Below are 23,583 nucleotides of genomic sequence, written 5' to 3' on the forward strand. Positions count from 1 at the left end.
CATTCCCCTGGCATCGCCCTGGCATTGCCCTGGCATCACCCTGGCATCGCCCTGGCATCCCCCTGGCATCGCCCTGGCATCGCCCTGGCATCGCCCTGGTATTCCCCTGGCATCCCCCTGGCATCGCCCTGGCATCGCCCTGGCAACCCCCTGGCATCGCCCTGGCATTGCCCTGGCATCGCCCTGGCATTCCCCTGGCATCGCCCTGGCATCGCCCTGGCATTGCCCTGGCATCCCCCTGGCATCGCCCTGGCATCCCCCTGGCATCGCCCTGGCATCGCCCTGGCATCGCCCTGGCATCGCCCTGGCATTCCCCTGGCATCCCCCTGGCATCGCCCTGGCATTGCCCTGGCATCACCCTGGCATCGCCCTGGCATCGCCCTGGCATTCCCCTGGCATCGCCCTGGCATCGCCCTGGCATTGCCCTGGCATCGCCCTGGCATCCCCCTGGCATCGCCCTGGCATTGCCCTGGCATCGCCCTGGCATTCCCCTGGCATCGCCCTGGCATTGCCCTGGCATCCCCCTGGCATCGCCCTGGTATCCCCCTGGCATCGCCCTGGAATCCCCCTGGCATTGCCCTGGAATCGCCCTGGAATCCCCCTGGCATCCCCCTGGCATCGCCCTGGCACCCCCCTGGCATCGCCCTGGCATTCCCCTGGCATCCCCCTGGCATCCCCCTGGCATCGCCCTGGCATTCCCCTGGCATCGCCCTGGCATTGCCCTGGCATCCCCCTGGCATCCCCCTGGCATCGCCCTGGCATTGCCCTGGCATCGCCCTGGCATTCCCCTGGCATCGCCCTGGCATTGCCCTGGCATCCCCCTGGCATCGCCCTGGTATCCCCCTGGCATCCCCCTGGCATCGCCCTGGCATTGCCCTGGCATCGCCCTGGCATTCCCCTGGCATCGCCCTGGCATTGCCCTGGCATCCCCCTGGCATCGCCCTGGAATCCCCCTGGCATTGCCCTGGCATCGCCCTGGCATCGCCCTGGAATCCCCCTGGCATCGCCCTGGCATTCCCCTGGCATCCCCCTGGCATGCCCCTGGCATCGCCCTGGCATCGCCCTGGCATCGCCCTGGCATTCCCCTGGCATCGCCCTGGCATTGCCCTGGCATTGCCCTGGCATCCCCCTGGCATTGCCCTGGCATTGCCCTGGCATCGCCCTGGCATTCCCCTGGCATCGCCCTGGCATTGCCCTGGCATCCCCCTGGCATCGCCCTGGTATCCCCCTGGCATCGCCCTGGAATCCCCCTGGCATTGCCCTGGTATCCCCCTGGCACCCCCCTGGCATCCCCCTGGCATCCCCCTGGCATCCCCCTGGCATCGCCCTGGTATCCCCCTGGCATCGCCCTGGAATCCCCTTGGCATTGCCCTGACATCGCACTGGCATCGCCCTGGAATCCCCCTGGCATCCCCCTGGCATTGCCGTGGCACCCCCCTGGCATCCCCCTGGCATCGCCCTGGCATTCTCCTGGCATCCCCCTGGCATCCCCCTGGCATCGCCCTGGCATTGCCCTGGCATCGCCCTGGCATCGCCCTGGCATTCCCCTGGCATCGCCCTGGCATTGCCCTGGCATCGCCCTGGCATCCCCCTGGCATCGCCCCGGCATTGCCCTGGCATCGCCCTGGCATTCCCCTGGCATTGCCCTGGCATCCCCCTGGCATCGCCCTGGTATCCCCCTGGCATCGCCCTGGAATCCCCCTGGCATTGCCCTGGCATCGCCCTGGCATTCCCCTGGCATCGCCCTGGCATTGCCCTGGCATCGCCCTGGCATCCCCCTGGCATCGCCCCGGCATTCCCCTGGCATCGCCCTGGCATTGCCCTGGCATCCCCCTGGCATCCCCCTGGCATCCCCCTGGCATCCCCCTGGCATCGCCCTGGCATTCCCCTGGCATCGCCCTGGCATTGCCCTGGCATCCCCCTGGCATCCCCCTGGCATCCCCCTGGCATCCCCCTGGCATCGCCCTGGCATTCCCCCGGCATTCCCCTGGCATCGCCCTGGCATTGCCCTGGCATCGCCCTGGCACCCCCCTGGCATCCCCCTGGCATCGCCCTGGCATTCCCCTGGCATCCCCCTGGCATCGCCCTGGCATCGCCCTGGCAACCCCCTGGCATCGCCCTGGCATTGCCCTGGCATCGCCCTGGCATTCCCCTGGCATCGCCCTGGCATTGCCCTGGCATTGCCCTGGCATCCCCCTGGCATCGCCCTGGCATCCCCCTGGCATCGCCCTGGCATCGCCCTGGCATCGCCCTGGCATTCCCCTGGCATCCCCCTGGCATCCCCCTGGCATCGCCCTGGCATCCCCCTGGCATCCCCTTGGCATCGCCCTGGCATCGCCCTGGCATCGCCCTGGCATCCCCCTGGCATCGCCCTGGCATTCCCCTGGCATCCCCCTGGCATCGCCCTGGCATCGCCCTGGCATCGCCCTGGCATCCCCCTGGCATCCCCCTGGCATCGCCCTGGCATTCCCCTGGCATCGCCCTGGCATTGCCCTGGCATCACCCTGGCATCGCCCTGGCATCCCCCTGGCATCGCCCTGGCATCGCCCTGGCATCGCCCTGGTATTCGCCTGGCATCCCCCTGGCATCCCCCTGGCATCGCCCTGGCATCCCCCTGGCATCCCCCTGGCATCGCCCTGGCATCCCCCTGGCATCGCCCTGGCATCCCCCTGGCATCCCCCTGGCATCGCCCTGGCATTCCCCTGGCATCCCCCTGGCATCCCCCTTGCATCGCCCTGGCATTGCCCTGGCATCGCCCTGGCATCGCCCTGGCATTCCCCTGGCATCGCCCTGGCATCCCCCTGGCATCCCCCTGGCATCGCCCTGGCATTCCCCTGGCATCGCCCTGGCATTGCCCTGGCATCACCCTGGCATCGCCCTGGCATCGCCCTGGCATTCCCCTGGCATCCCCCTGGCATCCCCCTGGCATCGCCCTGGCATCCCCCTGGCATCCCCCTGGCATCGCCCTGGCATCGCCCTGGCATCCCCCTGGCATCCCCCTGGCATCGCCCTGGCATTGCCCTGGCATCACCCTGGCATCGCCCTGGCATCGCCCTGGCATTCCCCTGGCATCCCCCTGGCATCCCCCTGGCATCGCCCTGGCATCCCCCTGGCATCCCCCTGGCATCGCCCTGGCATCGCCCTGGCAACCCCCTGGCATCGCCCTGGCATTGCCCTGGCATCGCCCTGGCATTCCCCTGGCATCGCCCTGGCATCGCCCTGGCATCGCCCTGGCATCCCCCTGGCATCCCCCTGGCATTCCCCTGGCATCGCCCTGGCATCACCCTGGCATCGCCCTGGCATCCCCCTGGCATCGCCCTGGCATCGCCCTGGTATTCGCCTGGCATCCCCCTGGCATCGCCCTGGCATTCCCCTGGCATCGCCCTGGCATTGCCCTGGCATCACCCTGGCATCGCCCTGGCATTCCCCTGGCATCGCCCTGGCATCGCCCTGGCATTGCCCTGGCATCGCCCTGGCATCCCCCTGGCATCGCCCTGGCATTGCCCTGGCATCGCCCTGGCATTCCCCTGGCATCGCCCTGGCAATGCCCTGGCATCCCCCTGGCATCGCCCTGGTATCCCCCTGGCATCGCCCTGGCATCGCCCTGGCATCGCCCTGGAATCCCCCTGGCATCCCCCTGGCATCGCCCTGGCACCCCCCTGGCATCGCCCTGGCACCCCCCTGGCATCGCCCTGGCATTCCCCTGGCATCCCCCTGGCATCCCCCTGGCATCGCCCTGGCATCGCCCTGGCATTCCCCTGGCATCGCCCTGGCATTGCCCTGGCATTGCCCTGGCATCCCCCTGGCATCGCCCTGGCATCCCCCTGGCATCGCCCTGGCATCGCCCTGGCATCCCCCTGGCATCGCCCTGGTATCCCCCTGGCATCGCCCTGGAATCCCCCTGGCATCGCCCTGGAATCCCCCTGGCATCGCCCTGGCATCCCCCTGGCATCGCCCTGGCATCGCCCTGGCATCCCCCTGGCATCGCCCTGGCATCCCCCTGGCATCGCCCTGGTATCCCCCTGGCATCGCCCTGGTATCCCCCTGGCATCGCCCTGGAATCCCCCTGGCATTGCCCTGGCATCCCCCTGGCATCGCCCTGGCATCCCCCTGGCATCGCCCTGGCATCGCCCTGGCATCCCCCTGGCATCGCCCTGGTATCCCCCTGGCACCCCCCTGGCATCCCCCTGGCATCCCCCTGGCATCGCCCTGGCATCGCCCTGGCATTCCCCTGGCATCCCCCTGGCATCGCCCTGGCATTCCCCTGGCATCCCCCTGGCATCGCCCTGGCATCGCCCTGGCATCGCCCTGGCATTCCCCTGGCATCCCCCTGGCATCGCCCTGGCATTCCCCTGGCATCGCCCTGGCATCCCCCTGGCATCCCCCTGGCATCGCCCTGGCATCGCCCTGGCATTCCCCTGGCATCGCCCTGGCATTGCCCTGGCATCGCCCTGGCATTCCCCTGGCATCGCCCTGGCATTGCCCTGGCATCGCCCTGGCATCCCCCTGGCATCCCCCTGGCATCGCCCTGGCATTGCCCTGGCATCGCCCTGGCATTCCCCTGGCATCGCCCTGGCATTGCCCTGGCATCCCCCTGGCATCGCCCTGGTATCCCCCTGGCATCGCCCTGGAATCCCCCTGGCATTGCCCTGGCATCGCCCTGGCATCGCCCTGGAATCCCCCTGGCATTGCCCTGGTATCCCCCTGGCATTGCCCTGGTATCCCCCTGGCATCGCCCTGGCACCCCCCTGGCATCGCCCTGGCACCCCCCTGGCATCGCCCTTGCATTCCCCTGGCATCGCCCTGGCATCGCCCTGGAATCCCCCTGGCATTGCCCTGGTATCCCCCTGGCATCCCCCTGGCACCCCCCTGGCATCGCCCTGGCATCGCCCTGGCATCGCCGACGATACCGGCGTCCCCAGAGTGTTAAATACCCAGTCGGAAGATGTTGAAAATAAGCGTAACCGTAAGTGTAACCCTTTCGGGCTGAGCCCGACCAGGCCCCACGGGCAACGTCCCGCCCACCAGATGCTCGCTCTCGTGCCCCACCCCCAGGTCTGGCTCCAGAGGGGGGCCCCTGTGTGTCCAGGCAAGGAAACATTTCCACCCATGGTCGTTGATATCATTGTGGTCCTTGGAGGGAGTGCTGGAAGGTGCTCCTTCTGGGGACTCCATTGTTCTGCTCGGGGACTTCAATGCTCACATTGGCCATGACAGTGAGACCTGGAGGGGAGTGATTGGGAGGTATGGATGCCTCCTGGACCTCCCTGGTGAGGTGTTCCAGGCACGTCCCTCTGGGAGGAGACTCCGGTAGGAATGTTTGATAACGGTTGCTATTGTATTTGTTTTTTTTCAGTTATTTATTTATTTATTCTTTGTTTGTTTTGCATATTGTCACTAGTCTACTTATATCTTGTTTTACTGCAGTACTGTAGTAGTTTATATTGTTTTGCGAATACTGTAACTTCAGCAGCTTAGACACACCTTTCTTTTCTCCCTCTCTCTCTTTTCATGAGGGTTGGACTCCACCAAGGCTGCCCTTTATCACCAATTCTGTTCATAACTTATATGGACAGAATTTCTAGTAGCAGCCGAGGTGTTGAGGGGATCCGACTTGGTGGCTTTAGGATTGGGTCCCTGCTTTTTGCAGATGACGTGGTCCTGTTGGCTTCATCTGGTCGTGATCTCTAGCTCTCACTTGAGCGATTCGCAGCCGAGTGTGAAGCGGCTGGGATGAGAATCAGCACCTCCAAATCTGAGACCATGGTCCTCAGCCGGAATAGGGTGGATTGTCCTCTCCGGGTCAGGAGTCAGGTCCTGCCTCACTAGCACTTTGCATGTTCTTCTCGTGTATGCGTGGGCTCTCTCCGGGTACTGCGGCTTCCTCCCACCATCCAAAGACATGCATGTTAGGTGAGTGAGTGAGTGTTGCGTTAGTGGTTGTTTGGCTCTGTGTGGCCCTGTGATGGACTGGCGAGCTGTCCAGGATGTAGCCTGCCTTTCGCCTGAAAGACTGCTGCGATAGGCTCCAGCTTCCCCGCAACCCTGAATTGGATTAAGCGGTTTGGAAAATGAATGAATGAATAAATCACCAGCCAGGCTCTTCCTCTGTTGTTCCACGATGATAGAATGATCTCCCAAACTCTGTCCGCTCTGCAGAGTCCCTGTCTACTTTTAAGAGCAAGCTGAAGGCTCAGCTCTTCAAGGAGAACTTCAACACAGTATAGCTATATTTGTTGGAAAGTTGGAGAACTTAGCCCAGTTCTTTGTAACAAACTTTATAGTATTAATTCTTTGTATTGTAACATTGGTAGAACTCCCCTTTTTCATATTCAAATACTCTTTTGTATGTATTCCCTAAAGATGAATAAAACAGTCCCAACTGGTTGTCGTCAGTGCTTTCACTAAATGGTTATGTCCCCACCAGGATGGAGAAACCTGACAATGTTCAATTTTCCAAATTTGATCAATTTTAACATTAAAGTAACATTTGTTATTCTCAGGACCCCCCCCCCCCCCAAAAAAAAAAATCACAAGCTAAAATTAAGCTGACTTTAGGCTGAAATTCATTCAGAAAGTGGTGTCCCCTTGTGTAACTATCTAATCAATAGCAAAATGACGTCCCCACAGCCCCAGAAAAACAAGTGTGTGTGTGTGTGTCACCTGGATCTATGGCCTGGACTCGAACTGGACAATCGGAACAGATTGTGAACCCAAAGCCATCTTTTCCTCGAACAATGTTGACCTGCAAGGAGCAGTTTAGAGTCAGCAAATAACAGGACAAGTTATATCTGAATTCACACCTGAACTCTTTTGAGTTTAACATAAGTTCTGAATTTAGCAGGTTTCTTCATATATTGGAAACTAACTTTAGTCTGAGACTTGCTCAGGTTCTGTCCCCTGAACCTGTCTCCAGGTTTTGGCCATTTGTTATTCAGTATTCATGACCGAGTTGGAGTGTTTCTGTCAGATTGAAAGGAGAGGCCAGTCTGAGCCCTGGTCTCCGAGCTGTTTCCATGACTCTGCAAACAGCTGCAGAGAGACTAAAGGTTGGTTCATCCTGAGAGTTTTACTAACACAAAGAAAGTTTAATAGTTCAGACTGACAGGTTGAAATTAAAACTCCTGTTGAGATGTCTCTCAGTCCTGATGACGCACTCAGTATTTGTTCTTCAGTGCAGCTGACAGAGCCAACCTACTCTGCTGTTCTGTGATGATGGTTCTCTGACCAGAAGCAGAACTCTGACATGGGAGAAAAGCTGAAGAGCAATGGAACTAAGAACAACCTGCAAACAGTGTGCTCTCATAGAGAAGGAAAGACATAACAGCCTGAGATACATAGGAGTCCTGTAACATACGCATGGGCTAGGCCCTCTGCTTGTGATCTGGCGGGGGTGCTTTTGGACTCCTAGCGTCCTGGGTAACCGGTCTGGACCCTATTCCCCCAGACTGCAGCGGACTCAGGATGGGGTCCCCCTCTACCACCTACTGGGTCGATCAAAGCAGAATGATGGTCTGGATGTTGTATTCTGCTGGTTACATTTACTTTGCCAAGAGGGGCTTTTTACATACACCTATACACATTAAATTCATGTTCCCCCTCCCTGCAGGGGGACAAAGCCAACAACTGTCAGGAGAACCAGAAATTAAGAAGTTAAATTTAGAAAGACAGAAACAAAACTAGCTGTGTAAATAAACCCAGACGACTTCATGACTGTGTCACATGCAGAACATACAGAGTGGAACGTGTTCAGAGAAGAGTGACCTGCCAATGTGGCCCCGCCCACACAATGTCACAACGCTCAATAAGGTGAGAGGGAGGCCAGGAGAACCCAGAGACCCAGGCAGCCGGCAGCCACCCCCAAGCACAGACCCCAACCGCACCACTCTGGAGCCATCCATACATCCATACATACATCCACACATGAGGTGGCAGTATGGGGGGCCAGAGTCCCCCGCTGTCAGGGCGAACAAACCCCAGTGGTAAAGCCACCGGCTGCCCAGGGCAGAAAGAGCGAAAGACCCTGATAAAGGTCTCCTCAGGGTTCTGTACTTGGACCAACACTTTTCACATTATACATGCTTCCCTTAGGAAATATCATCAGGCAGCATGGTATAAAGTTTCATTGCTGTGCGGATGACACTCAGATCTACCTTTCCATGAAGCCAGATGAAACCAATCAGTTTCTTAGATTACAAAGACGTCTTACAGACATCAAGACCTGGATGACTCTGAATTTTCTCCTTTTAAACTCAAGACAAGACAGAGGTCGTTATCTTTGGGCTGAAAAACTTAGAACAAAATTATCCAGTTATGTAATTAATCTGGATGGCATTAATCTGGCCTCCAGTACCACTGTGAGGAACCTTGGAGTCATTATTGACCAGGACTTGTCTTTTAGCTCACATTTAAAACAGGTTTCTAGAACCGCCCTCTTCCACCTGCGTAATATTGCAAAAATTAGGAGCATCTAGTCTCAGAAAGATGCAGAAAAATTAGTTCATGCCTTTATTACTTCCAGGCTGGATTACTGCAATTCCTTATTTATGTGCTGTCACAAATATGCCCTGAAAATTCTCCATCTGATCCAAAATGCTGCAGCGAGGGTTCTGATGAGGACTAGCAGGAGAGATCATGTTTCACCAGTTTTAGCCTCTCTACACTGGCTCCCTGTTAAATCCAGGAGAAAGTTTAAAATTCTTCTCCTCACATATAAAGCTCTCCATGACCAAGCTCCATTGTACATAAAAGATCTTATAGTTCAATATATTCCAAATAGAACACACGTAGAAAAAAACCAGAAACACACGTAGAACACACCCTGAAACACAACTAGAACACACCCTGAAACACACGTAGAACACACCCTGAAACACACGTAGAACACAACCAGAAACACACGTAGAACACACCCTGAAACACAACTAGAACACACCCTGAAACACACATAGAACACACCCTGAAACACACGTAGAACACAACCAGAAACACACGTAGAACACACCCAGAAACACAACTAGAACACACCCTGAAACACACGTAGAACACACCCAAAAACACAACTAGAACACACCCAGAAAAACAAGTAGAACACACCCAGAAACAAAACTAGAACACACCCTGAAACACACGTAGAACACACCAAGAAACACACATAGAACACACCGAGAAACACAACTAGAACACACCCTGAAACACACGTAGAACACACCCTGAAACACACATAGAACACACCAAGAAGTACAACTAGAACACACCCTGAAACACACGTAGAACACACGAAGAAACAAAACTAGAACACACCCTGAAACACACGTAGAACACACCAAGAAACACACATAGAACACACCGAGAAACACAACTAGAACACACCCTGAAACACACGTAGAACACACCCTGAAACACACATAGAACACACCAAGAAGTACAACTAGAACACACCCTGAAACACACGTAGAACACACGAAGAAACAAAACTAGAACACACCCTGAAACACACGTAGAACACACCAAGAAACACACATAGAACACACCGAGAAACACAACTAGAACACAACCTGAAACACACGTAGAACACACCGAGAAAAAGACGTAGAACACACCCTGAAACACAACTAGAACACACCCTGAAACACACATAGAACACAACCTGAAACACACGTAGAACACACTGAGAAAAAGACGTAGAACACACCCTGAAACACACATAGAACACACCAAGAAACACAACTAGAACACAACCTGAAACACACAAAGAACACACCGAGAAAAAGACGTAGAACACACCCTGAAACACAACTAGAACACACCCTGAAACACACATAGAACAAACCCTGAAACACACGTAGAACACACCCAGAAACACACATAGAACACACCCTGAAACACATGTAGAACACACCCTGAAACACACGTAGAACACACCCTGAAACACACGTAGAACACACCCAGAAACACACATAGAACACACCCTGAAACACATGTAGAACACACCCTGAAACACACGTAGAACACACCCTGAAACACACGTAGAACACACCAAGAAACACACGTAGAACACACCCTGAAACACACATAGAACACACCCAGAAACACACGTGGAACACACCCAGAAACACACATAGAACACACCCTGAAACACATGTAGAACACACCCTGAAACACACGTAGAACACACCCTGAAACACACGTAGAACACACCCAGAAACACACATAGAACACACCCTGAAACACATGTAGAACACACCCTGAAACACACGTAGAACACACCCTGAAACACACGTAGAACACACCCAGAAACACACATAGAACACACCCTGAAACACATGTAGAACACACCCTGAAAAACACGTAGAACACACCCTGAAACACACGTAGAACACACCCAGAAACACACATAGAACACACCAAGAAACACACGTAGAACACACCCTGAAACACACATAGAACACACCCAGAAACACACGTGGAACACACCCAGAAACACACATAGAACACACCCTGAAACACATGTAGAACACACCCTGAAACACACGTAGAACACACCCTGAAACACACGTAGAACACACCAAGAAACACAACTAGAACACACCCTGAAACACACATAGAACACACCCTGAAACACACGTAGAACATACCCTGAAACACACATAGAACACACCCAGAAACACACATAGAACACACCAAGTAACACAACTAGAACACACCCTGAAACACACGTAGAACACACCAAGAAACACACATAGAACACACCGAGAAACACAACTTGAACACACCCAGAAACACAACTAGAACACAACCTGAAACACACGTAGAACACACCCTGAAACACATGTAGAACACACCCCGAAACACAACTAGAACAAAACCTGAAACACACGTAGAACACACTAAGAAACACAACTAGAACACACCCTGAAACACACATAGAACACACTAAGAAACACAACTAGAACACAACCTGAAACACACGTAGAACACAACCTGAAACACACGTAGAACACACCGAGAAAAAGATGTAGAACACACCCTGAAACACACGTAGAACACACCCTGAAACACATGTAGAACACACCCTGAAACACATGTAGAACACACCCTGAAACACACGTAGAACACACCCTGAAACACATGTAGAACACACCCTGAAACACATGTAGAACACACCCAGAAACACAACTAGAACACAACCTGAAACACACGTAGAACACACCCTGAAACACATGTAGAACACACCCAGAAACACAACTAGAACACAACCTGAAACACACGTAGAACACACCCTGAAATACACGTAGAACACACCCTGAAACACAACTAGAACACACCCTGAAACACACATAGAACACAACCTGAAACACACGTAGAACACACCGAGAAAAAGATGTAGAACACACCCTGAAACACACGTAGAACACACCCTGAAACACATGTAGAACACACCCTGAAACACATGTAGAACACACCCAGAAACACAACTAGAACACACCCTGAAAAACATGTAGAACACACCCTGAAACACATGTAGAACCCACCCAGAAACACAACTAGAACACAACCTGAAACACACGTAGAACACACCCTGAAACACATGTAGAACACACCCAGAAACACAACTAGAACACAACCTGAAACACACGTAGAACACACCCTGAAACACATGTAGAACACACCCAAAAACAAAACTAGAACACAACCTGAAACACACGTAGAACACACCCTGAAACACATGTAGAACACACCCAGAAACACACATAGAACACATCCAGAAACACACGTAGAACACACCGAGAAACACAACTAGAACACACCCAGAAACACACGTAGAACACACCCTGAAACACACGTAGAACACACCAAGAAACAAAACTAGAACACACCGAGAAACACACATAGAACACACCCTGAAACACACGTAGAACACACCAAGAAAAAAAACTAGAACACACCCTGAAACACACGTAGAACACACCAAGAAACACACATAGAACACACCAAGAAGCACAACTAGAACACACCCAGAAACACATGTAGAACACACCCTGAAACACACGTAGAACACACAGAGAAAAAGACGTAGAACACACCCTGAAACACAACTAGAACACACCCTGAAACACACATAGAACACAACCTGAAACACACGTAGAACAAACCGACAAAAAGACGTAGAACACACCCTGAAACACAACTAGAACACACCCTGAAACACACATAGAACACAACCTGAAACACACGTAGAACACACCGAGAAAAAGACGTAGAAAACACCCAGAAACACAACTAGAACACAACCTGAAACACACGTAGAACACATCCAGAAACACAACTAGAATACAACCTGAAACACACGTAGAACACACCCTGAAACACATGTAGAACACACCCAGAAACACAACTAGAACACCACCTGAAACACACGTAGAACACACCCTGAAACACATGTAAATCACACCCAAAAACAAAACTAGAACACAACCTGAAACACACATAGAACACACCGAGAAATAGACGTAGAACACACCCAGAAACACAACTAAAACACACCCTGAAAAACACGTAGAACACACCCTGAAACACACGTAGAACACACGAAGAAACAAAACTAGAACACACCCTGAAACACACGTAGAACACACCAAGAAACACACATAGAACACACCGAGAAACACAACTAGAACACACCCTGAAACACACATAGAACACACCCTGAAACACACGTAGAACACACCCTGAAACACAACTAGAACACACCCTGAAACACACATAGAACAAACCCTGAAAAACACGTAGAACATACCCTGAAACACACATAGAACACACCCAGAAACACACATAGAACACACCAAGTAACACAACTAGAACACAACCTGAAACACACGTAGAACACACCCAGAAACACAACTAGAACACAACCTGAAACACACGTAGAACACACCCTGAAACACATGTAGAACACACCCCGAAACACAACTAGAACACAACCTGAAACACACGTAGAACACACCCTGAAACACATGTAAATCACACCCAAAAACAAAACTAGAACACAACCTGAAACACACGTAGAACACACCGAGAAATAGACGTAGAACACACCCAGAAACACAACTAAAACACACCCTGAAACACACGTAGAACACACCCTGAATCACACGTAGAACACACGAAGAAACAAAACTAGAACACACCCTGAAACACACGTAGAACACACCAAGAAACACACATAGAACACACCGAGAAACACAACTAGAACACACCCTGAAACACACGTAGAACACACCCTGAAACACACATAGAACACACCAAGAAGCACAACTAGAACACACCCAGAAACACATGTAGAACACACCCTGAAACACACATAGAACACACCAAGAAACACAACTAGAACACAACCTGAAACACACGTAGAACACACCCTGAAACACACATAGAACACACCAAGAAGCACAACTAGAACACACCCAGAAACACATGTAGAACACACCCTGAAACACACATAGAACACACCAAGAAACACAACTAGAACACAACCTGAAACACACGTAGAACACACCGAGAAAAAGACGTAGAACACACCCTGAAACACAACTAGAACACACCCTGAAACACACATAGAACACACCCTGAAACACACGTAGAACACACCCTGAAACACAACTAGAAAACACCCTGAAACACAGGTAGAACACACCCTGAAACACACGTAGAACATACCCTGAAACACACATAGAAAACACCCAGAAACACACATAGAACACACCAAGTAACACAACTAGAACACACCCTGAAACACACGTAGAACACACCCAGAAACACACATAGAACACACCGAGAAACACAACTAGAACACACCCTGAAACACACGTAGAACACACCCAGAAACACAACTAGAACACACCGAGAAACACAACTAGAACACGCCCTGAAACACACATAGAACACACCGAGAAACACAACTAGAACACACCGAGAAACACAACTAGAACACACCCTGAAACACACGTAGAACACACCCAGAAACACAACTAGAACACACCGAGAAACACAACTAGAACACGCCCTGAAACACACGTAGAACACACCCAGAAACACAACTAGAACACACCCTGAAACACACTTAGAACACACCCAGAAACACACATAGAACACACCGAGAAACACAACTAGAACACACCCTGAAACACACGTAGAACACACCCAGAAACACAACTAGAACACACCGAGAAACACAACAAGAACACGCCCTGAAACACATGTAGAACACACCCAGAAACACACATAGAACACACCCTGAAACACACGTAGAACACACCCTGAAACACACATAGAACACACCCTGAAACACAACTAGAAAACACCCTGAAACACACATAGAACACACCCTGAAACACACGTAGAACATACCCTGAAACACACATAGAACACACCCAGAAACACACATAGAACACACCAAGTAACACAACTAGAACACACCCTGAAACACACGTAGAACACACCAAGAAACACAACTTGAACACACCCAGAAACACAACTAGAACACAACCTGAAACACACGTAGAACACACCCAGAAACACAACTAGAACACAACCTGAAACACACGTAGAACACACCCTGAAACACATGTAGAACACACCCCGAAACACAACTAGAACACAACCTGAAACACACGTAGAACACACCCTGAAACTCATGTAAATCACACCCAAAAACAAAACTAGAACACAACCTGAAACACACGTAGAACACACCGAGAAATAGACGTAGAACACACCCAGAAACACAACTAAAACACACCCTGAAACACACGTAGAACACACCCTGAAACACACGTAGAACACACGAAGAAACAAAACTAGAACACACCCTGAAACACACGTAGAACACACCCTGAAACACAACTAGAAAACACCCTGAAACACACATAGAACACACCCTGAAACACACGTAGAACATACCCTGAAACACACATAGAACACACCCAGAAACACACATAGAACACACCAAGTAACACAACTAGAACACACCCTGAAACACACGTAGAACACACCAAGAAACACAACTTGAACACACCCAGAAACACAACTAGAACACAACCTGAAACACACGTAGAACACACCCAGAAACACAACTAGAACACAACCTGAAACACACGTAGAACACACCCTGAAACACATGTAGAACACACCCCGAAACACAACTAGAACACAACCTGAAACACACGTAGAACACACCCTGAAACACATGTAAATCACACCCAAAAACAAAACTAGAACACAACCTGAAACACACGTAGAACACACCGAGAAATAGACGTAGAACACACCCAGAAACACAACTAAAACACACCCTGAAACACACGTAGAACACACCCTGAAACACACGTAGAACACACGAAGAAACAAAACTAGAACACACCCTGAAACACATGTAGAACACACCCCGAAACACAACTAGAACACAACCTGAAACACACGTAGAACACACCCTGAAACACATGTAAATCACACCCAAAAACAAAACTAGAACACAACCTGAAACACATGTAGAACACAACCTGAAACACACGTAGAACACACGAAGAAACAAAACTAGAACACACCCTGAAACACACATAGAACACACCAAGAAACACACATAGAACACACCGAGAAACACAACTAGAACACACCCTGAAACACACATAGAACACACCAAGAAGCACAACTAGAACACACCCAGAAACACATGTAGAACACACCCTGAAACACACATAGAACACACCAAGAAACACAACTAGAACACAACCTGAAACACACGTAGAACACACCCTGAAACACACATAGAACACACCAAGAAGCACAACTAGAACACACCCAGAAACACATGTAGAACACACCCTGAAACACACATAGAACACACCAAGAAACACAAATAGAACACAACCTGAAACACACGTAGAACACACCGAGAAAAAGACGTAGAACACACCCTGAAACACAACTAGAACACACCCTGAAACACACATAGAACACACCCTGAAACACACGTAGAACACACCCTGAAACACAACTAGAACACACCCTGAAACACAGGTAGAACACACCCTGAAACACACGTAGAACATACCCTGAAACACACATAGAAAACACCCAGAAACACACATAGAACACACCAAGTAACACAACTAGAACACACCCTGAAACACACGTAGAACACACCCAGAAACACACATAGAACACACCCAGAAACACAACTAGAACACACCCTGAAACACACGTAGAACACACCCAGAAACACAACTAGAACACACCGAGAAACACAACTAGAACACACCCTGAAACACACATAGAACACACCGAGAAACACAACTAGAACACACCGAGAAACACAACTAGAACACACCCTGAAACACACGTAGAACACACCCAGAAACACAACTAGAACACACCGAGAAACACAACTAGAACACGCCCTGAAACACACGTAGAACACACCCAGAAACACAACTAGAACACACCCTGAAACACACGTAGAACACACCCAGAAACACACATAGAACACACCGAGAAACACAACTAGAACACACCCTGAAACACACGTAGAACACACCCAGAAACAAAACTAGAACACACCGAGAAACACAACAAGAACACGCCCTGAAACACACGTAGAACACACCCAGAAACACACATAGAACACACCAAGAAACACACGTAGAACACACCCTGAAACACACATAGAACACACCCAGAAACACACGTGGAACACACCCAGAAACACACATAGAACACACCCTGAAACACACGTAGAACACACCCTGAAACACACATAGAACACACCCTGAAACACACGTAGAACACACCCTGAAACACAACTAGAAAACACCCTGAAACACACATAGAACACACCCTGAAACACACGTAGAACATACCCTGAAACACACATAGAACACACCCAGAAACACACATAGAACACACCAAGTAACACAACTAGAACACACCCTGAAACACACGTAGAACACACCAAGAAACACAACTTGAACACACCCAGAAACACAACTAGAACACAACCTGAAACACACGTAGAACACACCCAGAAACACAACTAGAACACAATCTGAAACACACGTAGAACACACCCTGAAACACATGTAGAACACACCCCGAAACACAACTAGAACACAACCTGAAACACACGTAGAACACACCCTGAAACACATGTAAATCACACCCAAAAACAAAACTAGAACACAACCTGAAACACACGTAGAACACACCGAGAAATAGACGTAGAACACACCCAGAAACACAACTAAAACACACCCTGAAACACACGTAGAACACACCCTGAAACACACGTAGAACACACCAAGAAACAAAACTAGAACACACCCTGAAACACACGTAGAACACACCAAGAAACACACATAGAACACACCGAGAAACACAACTAGAACACACCCTGAAACACACGTAGAACACACTAAGAAGCACAACTAGAACACACCCAGAAACACATGTAGAACACACCCTGAAACACACATAGAACACACCCTGAAACACAACTAGAACACAACCTGAAACACACGTAGAACACACCGAGAAAAAGACGTAGAACACACCCTGAAACACAACTAGAACACACCCTGAAACACACATAGAACACACCCTGAAACACACGTAGAACACACCCTGAAACACAACTAGAAAACACCCTGAAACACACATAGAACACACCCTGAAACACACGTAGAACATACCCTGAAACACACATAGAAAACACCCAGAAACACACATAGAACACACCAAGTAACACAACTAGAACACACCCTGAAACACACGTAGAACACACCCAGAAACACACATAGAACACACCGAGAAACACAACTAGAACACACCCTGAAACACACGTAGAACACACCCAGAAACACAACTAGAACACACCGAGGAACACAACTAGAACACGCCCTGAAACACACATAGAACACACCGAGAAACACAACTAGAACACACCGAGAAACACAACTAGAACACACCCTGAAACACACGTAGAACACACCCAGAAACACAACTAGAACACACCGAGAAACACAACTAGAACACGCCCTGAAACACATGTAGAACACACCCTGAAACACACGTAGAACACACCCTGAAACACACGTAGAACACACCAAGAAACACAACTAGAACACACCCTGAAACACGCATAGAACACACCCTGAAACACACGTAGAACACACCCAGAAACACAACTAGAACACACCCTGAAACACACGTAGAACACACCAAGAAACACACATAGAACACACCGAGAAACACAACTAGAACACACCCTGAAACACACGTAGAACACACCCTGAAACACACATAGAACACACCAAGAAGCACAACTAGACCACACCCAGAAACACAACTAGAACACGCCCTGAAACACACGTAGAACACACCCAGAAACACAACTAGAACACACCGAGAAACACACGTAGAACACACCCTGAGACACACATAGAACACACCCAGAAACACACGTGGAACACACCCAGAATCACACATAGAACACACCCTGAAACACATGTAGAACACACCCTGAAACACACGTAGAACACACCCTGAAACACACGTAGAACACACCAAGAAACACAAATAGAACACACCCTGAAACACACATAGAACACACCCTGAAACACACGTAGAACACACCCTGAAACACACGTAGAACACACCCTGAAACACACATAGAACACACCCAGAAACACAACTAGAACACACCGAGAAAAACAACTAGAACACGCCCTGAAACACACATAGAACAAACCCAGAAACACACATAGAACACACCAAGAAACACACGTAGAACACACCCTGAAACACACATAGAACACACCCAGAAACACACGTGGAACACACCCAGAAACACACATAGAACACACCCTGAAACACACGTAGAACACACCCTGAAACACACGTAGAACACACCAAGAAACACAACTAGAACACACCCTGAAACACACATAGAACACACCCTGAAACACACGTAGAACACACCAAGAAAAAAAACTAGAACACACCCTGAAACACACGTAGAACACACCCTGAAACACACATAGAACACACCAAGAAGCACAACTAGACCACACCCAGAAACACATGTAGAACACACCCAGAAACACACATAGAACACACCCTGAAACACATGTAGAACACACCCTGAAACACACGTAGAACACACCGAGAAAAAGACGTAGAACACACCGAGAAACACAACTAGAACACACCTTGAAACACACGTAGAACACACCCTGAAACACACATAGAACACACCAAGAAGCACAACTAGACCACACCCAGAAACACATGTAGAACACACCCTGAAACACACATAGAACACACTAAGAAACACAACTAGAACACACCCTGAAATACACGTAGAACACACCCTGAAACACAACTAGAACACACCCTGAAACACACATAGAACACAACCTGAAACACACGTAGAACACACCGAGAAAAAGATGTAGAACACACCCTGAAACACACGTAGAACACACCCTGAAACACATGTAGAACACACCCAGAAACACAACTAGAACACAACCTGAAACACACGCAGAACACACCCTGAAACAAATGTAGAACACACCCAAAAACAAAACTAGAACACAACCTGAAACACACGTAGAACACACCGAGAAACAGACGTAGAACACACCCAGAAACACAACTAGAACACACCCTGAAACACACGTAGAACACACCCAGAAAAACACATAGAACACATCCAGAAACACACATAGAACACACCGAGAAACACAACTAGAACACACCCAGAAACACACGTAGAACACACCCTGAAACACACGTAGAACACACCAAGAAACAAAACTAGAACACACCCTGAAACACACGTAGAACACACCCTGAAACACACGTAGAACACACCAAGAAAAAAAACTAGAACACACCCTGAAACACACGTAGAACACACCAAGAAACACACATAGAACACACCAAGAAGCACAACTAGAACACACCCAGAAACACATGTAGAACACACCCTGAAACACACGTAGAACACACCGAGAAAAAGACGTAGAACACACCCTGAAACACAACTAGAACACACCCTGAAACACACATAGAACACAACCTGAAACACACGTAGAACACACCGAGAAAAAGACGTAGAACACACCCTGAAACACAACTAGAACACACCCTGAAACACACATAGAACACAACCTGAAACACACGTAGAACACACCGAGAAAAAGACGTAGAAAACACCCAGAAACACAACTAGAACACAACCTGAAACACACGTAGAACACACCCAGAAACACAACTAGAACACAACCTGAAACACACGTAGAACACACCCTGAAACACATGTAGAACACACCCAGAAACACAACTAGAACACAACCTGAAACACACGTAGAACACACCCTGAAACACATGTAAATCACACCCAAAAACAAAACTAGAACACAACCTGAAACACACGTAGAACACACCGAGAAATAGACGTAGAACACACCCAGAAACACAACTAAAACACACCCTGAAAAACACGTAGAACACACCCTGAAACACACGTAGAACACACGAAGAAACAAAACTAGAACACACCCTGAAACACACGTAGAACACACCAAGAAACACACATAGAACACACCGAGAAACACAACTAGAACACACCCTGAAACACACGTAGAACACACCTAGAAACACACATAGAACACACCAAGAAGCACAACTAGAACACACCCAGAAACACACGTAGAACACACCCTGAAACACACATAGAACACACCAAGAAACACAACTAGAACACAACCTGAAACACACGTAGAACACACCGAGAAAAAGACGTAGAACACACCCTGAAACACAACTAGAACACACCCTGAAACACACATAGAACACACCCTGAAACACACATAGAACACACCCTGAAACACAACTAGAAAACACCCTGAAACACACATAGAACACACCCTGAAACACACGTAGAACATACCCTGAAACACACATAGAACACACCCAGAAACACACATAGAACACACCAAGTAACACAACTAGAACACACCCTGAAACACACGTAGAACACACCAAGAAACACACATAGAACACACCGAGAAACACAACTTGAACACACCCAGAAACACAACTAGAACACAACCTGAAACACACGTAGAACACACCCAGAAACACAACTAGAACACAACCTGAAACACACGTAGAACACACCCTGAAACACATGTAGAACACACCCCGAAACAAAACTAGAACACAACCTGAAACACACGTAGAACACACCCTGAAACACATGTAAATCACACCCAAAAACAAAACTAGAACACAACCTGAAACACACGTAGAACACACCGAGAAATAGACGTAGAACACACCCAGAAACAAAACTAGAACACACCCTGAAACACACGTAGAACACACCCTGAAACACACATAGAACACACCGAGAAACACAACTAGAACACACCTTGAAACACACGTAGAACACACCCTGAAACACACATAGAACACACCAAGAAGCACAACTAGACCACACCCAGAAACACATGTAGAACACACCCTGAAACACACATAGAACACACTAAGAAACACAACTAGAACACAACCTGAAACACACGTAGAACACACCGAGAAAAAGACGTAGAACACACCGAGAAACACAACTAGAACACACCTTGAAACACACGTAGAACACACCCTGAAACACACATAGAACACACCAAGAAGCACAACTAGACCACACCCAGAAACACATGTAGAACACACCCTGAAACACACATAGAACACACTAAGAAACACAACTAGAACACACCCTGAAATACACGTAGAACACACCCTGAAACACAACTAGAACACACCCTGAAACACACATAGAACACAACCTGAAACACACGTAGAACACACCGAGAAAAAGATGTAGAACACACCCTGAAACACACGTAGAACACACCCTGAAACACATGTAGAACACACCCAGAAACACAACTAGAACACAACCTGAAACACACGTAGAACACACCCTGAAACAAATGTAGAACACACCCAAAAACAAAACTAGAACACAACCTGAAACACACGTAGAACACACCGAGAAACAGACGTAGAACACACCCAGAAACACAACTAGAACACACCCTGAAACACACGTAGAACACACCCAGAAACACACATAGAACACATCCAGAAACACACATAGAACACACCGAGAAACACAACTAGAACACACCCAGAAACACACGTAGAACACACCCTGAAACACACGTAGAACACACCAAGAAACAAAACTAGAACACACCCTGAAACACACGTAGAACACACCCTGAAACACACGTAGAACACACCAAGAAAAAAAACTAGAACACACCCTGAAACACACGTAGAACACACCAAGAAACACACATAGAACACACCAAGAAGCACAACTAGAACACACCCAGAAACACATGTAGAACACACCCTGAAACACACGTAGAACACACCGAGAAAAAGACGTAGAACACACCCTGAAACACAACTAGAACACACCCTGAAACACACATAGAACACAACCTGAAACACACGTAGAACACACCGAGAAAAAGACGTAGAACACACCCTGAAACACAACTAGAACACACCCTGAAACACACATAGAACACAACCTGAAACACACGTAGAACACACCGAGAAAAAGACGTAGAAAACACCCAGAAACACAACTAGAACACAACCTGAAACACACGTAGAACACACCCAGAAACACAACTAGAACACAACCTGAAACACACGTAGAACACACCCTGAAACACATGTACAACACACCCAGAAACACAACTAGAACACAACCTGAAACACACGTAGAACACACCCTGAAACACATGTAAATCACACCCAAAAACAAAACTAGAACACAACCTGAAACACACGTAGAACACACCGAGAAATAGACGTAGAACACACCCAGAAACACAACTAAAACACACCCTGAAAAACACGTAGAACACACCCTGAAACACACGTAGAACACACGAAGAAACAAAACTAGAACACACCCTGAAACACACGTAGAACACACCAAGAAACACACATAGAACACACCGAGAAACACAACTAGAACACACCCTGAAACACACGTAGAACACACCTAGAAACACACATAGAACACACCAAGAAGCACAACTAGAACACACCCAGAAACACACGTAGAACACACCCTGAAACACACATAGAACACACCAAGAAACACAACTAGAACACAACCTGAAACACACGTAGAACACACCGAGAAAAAGACGTAGAACACACCCTGAAACACAACTAGAACACACCCTGAAACACACATAGAACACACCCTGAAACACACATAGAACACACCCTGAAACACAACTAGAAAACACCCTGAAACACACATAGAACACACCCTGAAACACACGTAGAACATACCCTGAAACACACATAGAACACACCCAGAAACACACATAGAACACACCAAGTAACACAACTAGAACACACCCTGAAACACACGTAGAACACACCAAGAAACACACATAGAACACACCGAGAAACACAACTTGAACA

At 49.3% G+C, this 23,583-nt stretch overlaps 1 protein-coding gene across 1 annotated transcript in view; it reads right to left on the bottom strand.

The window, feature by feature from the left end:
- The window catches only part of LOC306764584 (regulator of G-protein signaling 3-like), a gene marked incomplete at both ends in the record, with an annotated part of 157,519 nt that overhangs the window by 40,336 nt on the left and 93,600 nt on the right, over positions 1–23,583 (bottom strand). The window contains one exon of the mRNA XM_079251758.1: positions 6,664–6,745. Within this exon, the coding sequence (XP_079107884.1) occupies positions 6,664–6,745 (82 nt within the window). The remainder of the gene's footprint in view (positions 1–6,663; positions 6,746–23,583) is intronic.

The sequence above is a fragment of the Telmatherina bonti genome, assembly GCF_933228915.1.
Source record: "Telmatherina bonti genome assembly, chromosome: 13".
NCBI classification, from domain to species: Eukaryota; Metazoa; Chordata; class Actinopteri; order Atheriniformes; family Telmatherinidae; genus Telmatherina; species Telmatherina bonti.